The sequence below is a fragment of the Nelumbo nucifera genome, chromosome 8 (assembly GCF_055504915.1).
Source record: "Nelumbo nucifera cultivar China Antique chromosome 8, China Antique-T2T, whole genome shotgun sequence".
NCBI lineage: Eukaryota > Viridiplantae > Streptophyta > Magnoliopsida > Proteales > Nelumbonaceae > Nelumbo > Nelumbo nucifera.
In genome coordinates this window covers 5,352,677-5,364,807 of record NC_142656.1, presented here as the reverse complement: position 1 = coordinate 5,364,807, position 12,131 = coordinate 5,352,677, and the positions used below count along the sequence as shown (strand labels likewise).

Genomic DNA, 12,131 nt, shown 5'->3' with positions numbered 1-12,131 from the left:
TCAGATTAGTATTGACAGCTGTAAGCCAAAAACATTGTATAGACGTCACCAAGAAAATCCGATATTTGAATTTGATTCGATACCTAACGGATATTGAAAATTGATATCCGAATTCAAATTCGATTCGATTAATTAATTATTTTAGATAATTAATAAATATTTTATTGATATAAAATACATAAATATATAAATTATTTATATAACTTAATTATTATATATAAATTATATAAAATATTTTATATAAGAATTAAATAATCGGTCGAATTCGGATATTTATCGAATCGAATCAGGTCACATCCAAATTTGAATCCGATTAACTATCTGGTAAGAATGGGATATCCAAATTTGACCGATTAGATATTCGAATTATCTGAATTCGATTCGATTATGTCGAATATCAAATTCAAAGTTGAATTTTCGAATATCATTGACACCCCTATGCACAAGTCTAAACCTACTAAAAAATTATCTACTCCCGGTGGAGTAGCATTAGGCTAAAATAGTAAATCACAACCCCTTATGTATTGACATGGAGTTCAAATCAGCCCCCCACAAGACTACGCCCCACAACACATCCCCGTTGTGTATGGGAAACATCTCCAGATGATGACATCATCATTTCTGATACTATCATTGGGAGATATTCCCAATACATGGTGGGGATGTGCTGTGGGACATTGTGGGGCACAGTCATATGGGGGGTTGATTTGATCTCATTGACATGGCCTCGCCTTGAATTTGATGAAATGACATAAAGTGGGGCCACAACAATGCGTGGAAGGCCCTTATTTCATAGCTTTGCCTAGTGCAGCTCCAAAGTGGAGTAGTTGATTTTTCCTTTAGGCTCCGTTTGGTTTGTGGGAAGATTTGTGTGGGATGAGAAAGTGTAAAAATTTACACTTCCATTGTTTGGTTTTATATATGAGAAAATAATGAGAAAAGCACTGTTCGTCATATCCTACCTTCGGATAGTTTGGAAGGGGACTGATTGTTCATCATCTCCTACCTTCGGACTAATAGGTAGCAGTAGACTGAACCCCCATCTCTCTCCATTTCTAAATCTTACTCGCATATTCCTTTCCTTCTCTCTCCATCATTTTCTCCTTTCATTAGTCCTTTGTCGAACGTCTCTGTCAGCAGCGAGGGAAGAAATATACTAGAGTACCATAGCTGTTGGTGAAACAACGAGAGAGAGGCTTGAACTAGCTGCAACAATTCGTTAGTTCTCTATCGAACGTCTTTGCCGCTACAACTAGCTGCAATAGCGAGAGAGAGGCTTGAAGTGCGGTCTGGGAAATCCGAGCTCACCACCCTCCGTTGGACTCTATGTTTGTTGCCAGGTTGAAGACAATCCCTCTTTCTCTCTCTAATCGTCTCTTCTCTTGCCTGAACTAAGAGACCCTAGCCTCTACCTAAGAGTCTTTCTCTGCTCCCAGCACAACCTTTCAAAGGGAAACCACCGGAGCCCTCCCCTTCTTATGCTCTCTCTCTAGACTTTCTCCCTTTCTATCTCAATCTCTTTCTCTCTCTCTCTCAGACTTTCTCCCTCTCTTTCTCAGTTCTCTCTCCTCAATTTGATGGTAACAATGCTTTCTCAACTTTTTCCACCGGGGTCGCATGGTTTTGGTGCGACCCCAAATTCACAATTTTGGGATCTGACATCCCACATTTTTCTCATCCCATCCCTCTATTTCCCTCAAAACAAATGAGAGAAAAAGAAATATTTTTGAAATATTCTTTTTTTCTCATTCCCATCCCACAAACCAAACGAAGCATTAGAAACCCAACCTAAGATTTATTGGTATTGCCTGAGCTGGACTTAAAAAGTTGGGTTGGGCCCTAGCCCACTTGTATATTTTAGGCTTGGGGTTAAGTTGGTCGTAAACCTACACCACCTGCCCAAGTTGTACAATCTGACTCTACACTTGATGGATCTATTAGTTCAAGCTTAAATTTGTAGCTTGTACAACTACAAAGAGTGAAGACTATCCACCTAGTGTAGTCATTTTAAAGCTTATCATTAAAGATATTCCTTAATGCCTTCCTCATCTTTTCTCAATGATGGGAGCACCGAGCACCTAAATGCTGAAGCCGGATTTCCTGCTCACCTCTTCCTCCTCTCCTCTCTACTAACCCACTTAAATCAGGCCACTTGTCCCTATCCATATTTCAATACATTTAACCTGTCCAACCTCCCAACAAAGGTCCAACAGAGGTTAACCCTCCATTAATTATTATTATTATTTTTAAATTAAATTATTTTTAATGCTTTAATCTTTTGGGAAAATTGATTCCTACTTTTTAGTTACCCACGACACAAGACATTCTTCTTCCTCATTGGAAACCGGTATACCAGATCCGGCGAATAAAGCTTAACAGGGGCCCCATTGTGAAAACAATCACCATCTATAGAGTTGTTGACTCTGTTGTCGTGAATATAATTGCTGCTATAAAGTTGTTGGCTCTATTGCCGTGAAAATTTCCGTTGTGGAAACCGAGCTCCATTCCATTGTGAAAATAGTCGCTGTATCCAGAGATGTTGACTCTGTTGCCGTGAAAACAAAGCCTCTACCCCATCTTGAAAACAATCACCATGTACAGAATTATTGACTCTATGGCCTTGAAAACATCCATCATGATAACAGGGGCTCTGCCTCATTGTGAAAACAGTCTCTATGTATAGAGCTCTATTGCCATGAAAATGGCCACTGCGAAAACAATCACCGTATGCAGAGTTGCAGATCCACAATGGCAATTTTCATAGCAATAGAGCCAACAACTCTATACACAACAAGTGTATTCACGACAACATAGTCAACGGCTCTATACATGGTTATTGTTTTCACAATGGAAAGAACGTCATTTCTGCCTCTCATCTCTAGTTGGGGTTAATTAATTGTAGATCGTAATAGCCAACTGTTAATGTCATGGAAAGCAGAGAAAAAGAAAAATCTTTTCTTTTGAAACTGGCAGCCACGAGGAAGCAATGCAAACTCTAGTTCTCTCTTGCAAACTGCAAATTGCAATGTCCTATAAATAAGTCAAAGTTTTCTTCTGTGAATTCTTCTTATTAATCATTTTTCAATGGAAATTGGCAAACTGCAATGCGGGAAGCATAAAAAATTTCACTCTTTTTCATATATGATAGTATCGATTATTGATAGAAGAAATCAAATGTGAGAATTAGGAACTTTGTTGTTGTTTGTTTGTGGCATGCTCTGCCGGATAAGTGCTAATCATTGGAAATGAGAGGGATTTTATTTATGGACTTAAACGTGTGGTCCATCCCACCAGGTGGCTCCGCCGTATAATGAAGCCGTATAATTAAAGGAGGGTTAACCTCTGTTGGCCCTTTGTTGGGAGATTGAACATGTTAAATGTATTGAGAGATGGATAGGGACAGGTGGCTTGATTTAAGTGGGTTAGTAGAGAGGAGAGGAGGAAGAGGTGAGTAGGAAATCCAGCTTCCTAACGGGTGTTTCTTAGTTGTCACTAACAAAGGCCTGAGGTAGTTCTAGCATGAGTTCACTTTTGCCTGTTTGTGATGCCAACAGATGAGATAATTCCACAACAAAGGAAAGTCTATATTAGATTAAGAGGGAAACTTAACCATTAATAAGAAACAGAGAGAGTACTCCAACTTTGAGAGAAACATTTTGGCATATACTTTTATTTCTTGTTCATGGTTAAGGGGCTGTTTGATACAGCTGAAATAATGGCTTATTTTTTACTTTTTCTGAATAAGCCATTAAGGAGGTTGTAAAGGCAAATTAGGTTATATCACCCTTTTATCCAATAAAAACACAAAATATATAATAAGCTGCATCAACTATTATCAAACATCTCCTTGACATTCATTTTAAAAGCCTGCAAAAGCTGACTGAACTACAAGGTTTCCACAGCTTATAAGTCTAGCAGGAAGATCGAAGAGCAAGAAACTCGAATGATGAGAGACAATCATCGGCAGGGTGCTTGGATCGATTTAAGCTAATTGTGATGTCAGTTTTGATCCAACGTCTTTGAAGTTTGAAGGAATGAATTTCGTTGTACCAAAAAAAAAGTGTATCATTATAGGATTTTTTTTTTCTCTACCATGAACCGACAATGGAACCATTTCATCCCTGTTGTCCCCAATTGGCCTCCCAAATTGAAAAGAATACAATGAATTATAAATGTCCACGCCCTTGTCATCTTTTGTTGATTTCTTCCTTTTGATTCTAAGAGAGAGATCAAGCCCAGATAGCTAGAGATGACATCAATCCAGCACCAAGGAAGAGGGTCAAGTAGGAGATGACTTGGAGACGTACGTTGCACCTCATCCTCTTGCTAAGGAAATCAGCGGCAATGAGGTCCACCAAGGCCATGTACACCAGGATACCCGCGGAAACCGAATCCAGAATGCCCTCGATGGCCAGCGCCCTCGGGCTGTTGGGGTTGTAGAAGGACGCCACCCCTGTCCCTATGCCGATCCCCACCGGTGTCGTTATCGCGAAGAAACAAGCCATCATCATTGCCGACGCCCATTTAAACCGTGCTTGCGATATGCACCCTCCAAGTGCGAACCCTTCGAAGAATTGATGGAAGGCCAGCGCCGCGATCAAGGGCCTTACGGTGCACGGGCTCTGCGACACTCCCAGTGACAGCCCTATCATCACCGAGTGCGATACAATTCCAAGCTCCAATATCTGCATCCATTCAAATTACAAAGCTTTTAGCCACTGTTTGGATTTTGGAGCAAGGTTTTAAAAATCGACTTAGAAATGGAACCGCTGTGGCCACCGGTTTTTGGGTCAGTGGTTCGACCATCTGGGTCCAACTGTTTGAATTGTTTACATTATTAGAGCAAATGTTGGTACTTAGTCTTTTAGACTTTTAGGTTTTTATGAGAAAAAGAGAAGCTGCAGTTATCGGGAAAAAAAAAAGGAAGGATGGAGGGAGGGAGAAGGGAGGAGGATGGAAGAAAGAAGATGAGGAGGAGGATTCAACCTTCACCGCGATGATGATGGTGACGGCGGCAACAATAGAAATGCAGATCTCATATTTGAGATCTGATTTCTCTCCAGTCTCTAATCCCTGCTATGTTCTTCTTCTCTCTGTTGTATTTAGGATCGCTGTACCCATGAACCGCTGTCTGGGTTGAACAAATTGATGGTTCAACTGCCCGATCAGTGGTAACCGGTTGCCTAGACGATTTCTGGGCCAAACAGTTTGACTGTTCGGGTCAATGACGATTCAAAAAACATTGGTTTGGAACCGATGCCCTTTATTTAAAAAAGGGTGTCACATTAATGAATGACTTACCAAGATAAGTGAAATTATTCGAACAAATGTTTCTTGAGAAATGCTTATCAGAATAAGAACATTTACCACTAAATGTGTATAATGACTGATTTATCAAAAAAGTAACATTATTGAAGGAACAATACAGTATGGCCAAATAATTTATCCAAACTTAAGGAAAGTATCCGAGATCACAATTGCACCCTAGGAGAGCCCCATAGCACATTGCAACTATGCATTTTTTTTGTAAAGCTCACAAATATGTATTGAAAATATCTTGACAAGTACAAGAGATATTCCCAATGCACAGTGAGATGTGCATGTGAGGCACACATGTGAACTCGAAAATATTAGTTCCCTAAACAAATGACACACTTTAAAATCATTCTTTTCTATGGGATCAATTAATACCAATAAAATGAATATGGGTTTATTTCTTTTCCATAGGACCTACTAACTTAGAAAACAAATGAACCCTATAGACACTTTGGGAATTGGAAAAGGTGTGGTTTGAAAAAAATATCATTTTTGGTGTTATTTATTTTTTCACTATTGATAGCACCAAGGTTCAAGTATCGATACGTATTAGCCCATATCGATCGATATGTATCATTCCAGGACCCTTTCGATACGCCCCTATAGTGGATGTATCGGGGGTCTGACCGGTTCATGAGGTGGAGGAGACCTAAACCGCCCCTGAACTGGTTTCAAAAAAAAAAAAAGAACTAAAAAAACAGTATTGATTCGCCCGATATGCCCATACCGGCGTATCGATATTTTGAACCTTGGATAGCACTAGTGATGTAGAGTTGAAAAACACCCATGCAGCAGCAACCATAATGGTCCCAAACAAAACAAAAACAAAAAAAAAAAGAAAAAGAAAAAGAAAAAAAACATTTCCTTAAAGCTAGGGTAAGAAAAGGAAATGATAGAAAAACCTTTGTAAAGACTTCCTTACCTTTTCCTATTTTTTCCTTGAACCAAACACAGCCTAAAAGTAAATAGTATATCAATGCAACACTATTTTCTCAAAAAAAGACACCTCTCAAACGACATTAGTTCCAAACATGGCATTAGTCAACAATCACCAATCAAATTCCATGTTCAAAGCGATAAAATATTGGCTTTCCATGTCCGACAGTCGATGCTACAACAGGGTTCTCCCTATGTGACACGTTAGTTAGTTCATAAATTAAACTGCCACGCAGGCGTGCAGAGAGAGCCCTATTGACAGCCAAAATTTTCTCCGAATGAGCTCCTTCAGGCTATGTTTGGTTTGAAGGAAAAAATAGGGAAAGGAAGAGAAAGATAAGGAAATGTTTATAGGTTTCCTATTTTTCCCTTTCTTTCTCTACCTTTTCCTTCAAATCAAACATAACCTCAAAGTTCAAACACAAACAGAAACAACATACAAGAAAAAAGTGATTAACTCATAACGTGCAAAAAACCAAATGGAATTTACCTGCGAGACGACAACGTGCCGAACACCACTCTCGCTCTCCTCGTCGCTGTCACCGATCCCATGCAAATGTCCGTGTGAGAGCTCAGCCACGTGTCCATCGCAAGCCTGCTGCCCGTGCGGATGGCTGTGCCTATGGTGCGCCGCGTGCGCGTGCATCCCCACAATGTGCATCCCTCCCCCTTCCTCTTCCCCGAACACCTTCCCGTTAAGATCCCTCTCTGCTATCCTTGCAACTGGAACTATTACCGAATTCAAAGCCGTTTCCAACGACCCCTCCCCGTCGACCTCAGCAACAGCTCCTTTGTTCTCCTGTTTCCGCTCGTAGAATTGAGTTCCCACGAAATCCATCACAAGGGTTAAGAGGGAAGCCATCATGGCGATGAATCCGGAGAAGGGAAACTTCGACCATGGCGTCTCAGGCAGGCATGGGTCGGTAAGCGCAGATGCCCCATCCGGGAGCATGTGAACGAAACCAGTTGCTAATATCACGCCTGCAGCGAAGGCCTTAGCGGCAACGAACAGATTCCCGTCCGTGCGTAAAAAACGTCGCTTCTTTCCGAGCAGGGGAATGGCCACGCCAGCTACTCCGGCGATGAGAATTGTAGCAATTGCGATCATCTTTAGAATCAGCGCAGCGGATTCGTCCCGGCAATCCTCGGATTGGGTTGTGTTAGGGCAAGTAGTCGTGGCCATGGATTCTGATACCACCTGCAAGAGATTATCTTTTCTCCACCAGAGAAGCATAAACACAAATTTGAAAACATTAGAAGAATGACGCCAAGAACAAAAATCTTATCTTTTTGACAAAAAAGCGAAATAAAATAAAAGAAGGTTTTCTTCGTATGTAAATATAAATACCTGAGAAATTCTGAACTTTTCCTCTGAGATATTTGAGATAGAATAGCGGCTCGAGTTCCTGCTACAGAATGGAAATTAAATTCAGAAAAGAAAATTAAAGAAAAAATGAAGAGGGAACTGAGAAAACTAAAATTTAATAGTCTGATTACTGTGAATTGTGAACTAAATCTGGAAAACCTAACCTCGGTGAATGACATGGAAGCGGGTGGACTGAGACGGATCTAGAATATAAGGAGGGGAGGAGGAGATGAGGGCGCTGGTGGCATAAGACGGTTATCCGGCGTAAAGTGTGTGAAGATGCAGAGAGAGAGAGAGGGAATAGGGGTTGCGGGGGTTCGAATGGAAAGAAAGAGAGGTGTAGTAAATGACGACATTTTTGAGAAATCTAAGGGTTTGGACTGCCGCTTGCCCGCTTCGAGTTTCAGTTGCGACTTTCTGCGAGCAGATGAGGGCGCGAGTGTCGACACTCCTGCTGTTATTCTTTGCTACCTGGGTTCTCTTTGGTAAGAGCGTAAATGCTGGATCCAAGCGAATTTGCTCCCCGAGTCAGTTTTACAATGTATTTTGTAAGAATACATTTTTGTACCAAAAATGACAGTAAATGTGTTTTTTTAGACATGTTTGCAGTCAAAATAGGGGCAAACTTTGCTTAAAAAAATGGATGTAAATTTTACACTTAAAAAGTTAGTCGGTGTAAAAAAGTTAGATTCTAATTTTTGAATTTGTATTTGTTTCCATTACAATCAAATGTAAATTTATTAATGCAAAACCAATCAAACTTTGCATTTTTATGAACTGTAGGTATTTATATTCACACTAAATATACTCACATTTGCATTTTCATCAAATGCATGAGAGTGCAAATCGGCTGAATATAAACCCAAGTAACTTTTGCTTCATATTTGCCTGTGTCTTATTTGTTTGCGGGAAGTTAAAAAGCGGATGTTATTAATTTGCACTGCTAGTGAATGGAAATGAGACAAGAAGTACAAATACAAATACAGATTAGTACAAATACAAATAGCAGGGTGTAAAATCTTATATTTTGCATTATACTGTATATAATTTATTTGTGTTCTTTCCAAATTTAGCCTATTACTTTGTACATATTTGTATTTATACTCTTTCCCTTATTTAATGTAATTTTATTTCTACCTTCTCAATTTATAATTTTTGTTGGAGTCATTTTTATGCCTACTCGGCGAATTTTTATGATATTACCGCATCACTCAATTATTTGAATCGTATGAAAAATCTAGGGGATGTTTGGAACCGTGGCCGTTTTTTAAAAAATGGTGTCACATCGGATCTATATAAGCGTTTTAACAAACGCCCATGTATCTCATTATTTGGTTCAGCCGATTATTAAAAAATCGGGTATGCCTCGAAAATCAGGACCCCACCGATGCATGAAACATCAAATTTAGCATTTCATGCATAGGTGAACCGTTTCCCCCAATGGTTGACTGATGTGTATCTTATGTGGTGCTTACCTGTCAGCACATATATGAAAAACGGTGATGAAAATCACCTTATCAAACAGCATAGTGTTGCTCACTGTTTACATGGCATAATTGTTTTTTTTTTTTTTGTGAAAAACAGGTCTTGCAAGTATAGGCATTTTTTTTTTAAAATCGGTCCCAAAAAGTATCCATGCTTCCAAACACCATGCTAATTTCATGGTAAGATTGATCCCTCAAAACCAATTGAAGAATCGATTTTTCTTAGGGGATGCAAGTTGGGCGGACTAGGCCAGAAGGTAAAATGGTAAATCCAACCCCGAATTCCAGACCTGGGCTTTGGGTTGGTCAATCGGGCTTAGGTGGGCCTATTAGGTCAAGCAAGTGAGATCCAACGCCAACACCAGATCACTAATCCATATGATAATCAAATATGGGTGGACGGATCTTTTGAGTTTTTGACTCACAATCAAGCTGAGCTGCTATAAGAATAATGTTCATGAACTCTAACATTTCAATCTTTTATGCAGCTGGAGCCTAGAGTTCAATGTAGGGTGTCTGACATAATGGATTAAGAGTGGCGGGCAGTTCTAACAGCTTTGGAGTTGGTGAATAGTGATGGATAAAAATATGAAAGAAGTTATGCTATTTTCTGATGCAGCACCGGTTGTGATGATGCGCGATTTGTATTCTCCTAGTTGGAAGGCAATTTGAACGTCAGACTAATACTTGGCTAGTCTTTTGATGCTTAAGTTAAAGAAGAGTATTATAGCGAACTGGTTTGTTTATAAGTATGAAAGTATGAGAGCTAAATTGCGTGTACCTCATGAGGTTGGAGTTGATGCCCTTATATAGGCGAATTATCGTAAGCCTCATGAAACATATTTGAGACCCCTGACCCACGTAATCAAGAGTCCGTCTGATCTAGGTGAGATAAGGATAAGGCTTACTGACGTGTGGTGTGATTTTGGAGAGATCGGAGATGACTGGCTAACTTCTAGAAGAGGGCTACGTGGCACCTAGCAAGTCGGGACACTACAAGCTGTTCGGGCCTCGGTCTTAGTCGATGTGTTTGAAGTGCTCAAACTAACCTAGCCTGCTGAGGTATTCAGAAATACTGAATTGTCATCAAATCATCAGATCGTTCTATGTATCCGCGTATTGACGAGTAGGGCCAAATTATTCCTCATCGTGTTGCATAAAATGATATCTAGAGTTCACTCAGTAGAATAATATATTGTGGTTTATGCAAATAGACCAAAAGACATATAGCTCATAATCTAGCTTACGGGGCTTGCAAAAATGTTAGATATATTTTTTGATTTGCCATTTGAAGGTGTTCCTCTGAACACTTTTTTTTTTTTTGAATTTAATGAATTAGTGAAGATTTTTCCTTTTTCCGAAAAAAAGTCAAATATATTGTACAAACCTCTTTTTTTATTTTGAGGGAGGGGGGGGGGGTGATTGAAGTTGTATGAACCTATAGGGCTAGGCCTGGGCCCAGTCCAAAACATAAGAGCCTGGGAACTTAAAACCTAAGCCAGTCCATGCAAAATTGCAAGTTGGATCAATTCAGGTTTGGGTTGGGCCGTTCAAGTTGCATCGGGTGTGTGGTTGGAGGAATTCATTCATCAAAATCATTTTCTTAAGAATCAATGATATGGTGATCTTTTTAGGTTTGTATAGGTTTGAGAAACATATTTGGTAAGAGTGTTGATATGGTGATCTTTATAGGTTTGTATAGGTTTTTCTACTTATCTCTGTATTTTCTTTCAAACCAAACAGTCTTAGGAAAGAAATATACAGTTTTAGGTTTCCATCCAATGATCTTTATCTTTCTAGAAATGGTGGAATTGGGTACCTAACTTGAAGAAAGTACACAGATTGGGCCGGGCTCATTCAATCATCATTAATCTCACTCTTTAATCCCACCTTCTTCTTTACTCACCATTCTATCAAACACCTTTTTCTTTTATATTTTATGTACCACACCACCATCCGCATCACTTCCATTAATCCCTTCCCTCTATCAAAAAGAAAGACAAATAAAAAAGGCCTGTGATGAACACTATGAGATTTGTTAGATCTTTTTTTCGGATGGCCTGGAATAGTTGAAATCAACGTTTTAAAAAATGACCCAAAAATAGAATCATTCTTGCTACTGATTTTTGAATTAATGGTTTAACTGTCTGGTTTGAATGGATGGCTCGTTTCTGACAATAAAATAAAAAAATAATTAAAAAAATAAAAAACAGTAAAAAACCGTTGAACGGGTTGATGGTTCGATCACCCGGGTCAATGATTTATTGACTTTTTTAACGATTTTTTATCAGATTCCAGGTTTTGAATAAAACAGAACTGGTTGCTTGAACGGTTCCCAAGCTGAACAATCTAACTGTTTGGGGGTCAACGGCGGTTCGAAAATGTTGGTTGAAATATTTATATATCACTTGCATGGTTAAGGTCAATTTAGTTATCTTAGAAGACCATTTTGATGCGCTAGATCTTTGGATTGATTGATTCGGTACATTGTTTCAATGCCCTAGATTTTTGTTTTTTTAGAGATTCACTGCACCATTGACTCAAAAACTAGGGCTGCAACTTGTAGACAATTCCCCACCTGCTGTAATTAACACCATCAGCAGGTGGGGAAAGCCCTAAAAGGAATTGTATGAAAGTTCTTAAGAACCTTCCCCTTTCTGCTTTTGTCTTACTGTCTATCAAAACTTATTTACTCACAAGCAAATAAAAAATGTAATTAAACAGGAATCATCAGAACAAGACATGATAAATAAATAATATAAAATGATCAGTAGTCAAAATAAGAGAAACAACACATGATAGTTATTATTGACAGTTATTGGTAATTGAAGACATGAATAGTGGAAAAATTAGAAAGAACATGATGAAAAATAAAGTCATTTTAAAGAACGTAAGAATAGCTCCAATACATAATAAAATGACTCTGTATCTCCTGCCTACACCTACCCACATTATATCATCCTTCATGAACTGGGAACATTTTCCCCTGCATAATACTATGCAGAGGATGAGATGTTCTCTATCTGTGG

The 12,131-nt window shown here is 39.1% G+C and overlaps 1 protein-coding gene across 2 annotated transcripts; it reads right to left on the bottom strand.

Annotated features, from left to right (window-relative positions):
• Positions 1 to 4,044: 4,044 nt before the first annotated feature.
• On the bottom strand, positions 4,045 to 8,126 carry LOC104600716 (zinc transporter). Of its 2 annotated transcripts, none has more exons than XM_010263820.3 (4): positions 7,783 to 8,126; positions 7,601 to 7,658; positions 6,743 to 7,464; positions 4,045 to 4,685 (listed from the first exon to the last, which is right to left on the bottom strand). In XM_010263820.3, exons 1-4 carry the CDS (start codon positions 7,795 to 7,797, stop codon positions 4,230 to 4,232), a joined length of 1,251 nt encoding a protein of 416 aa, XP_010262122.1. In that variant the 5' UTR covers positions 7,798 to 8,126; the 3' UTR covers positions 4,045 to 4,229. The 2 variants fall into 2 exon arrangements, with proteins under 2 accessions (XP_010262122.1, XP_010262121.1); XM_010263819.3 differs by having other exon boundaries at positions 7,601 to 7,661; positions 7,783 to 8,016.
• Positions 8,127 to 12,131: the final 4,005 nt, after the last annotated feature.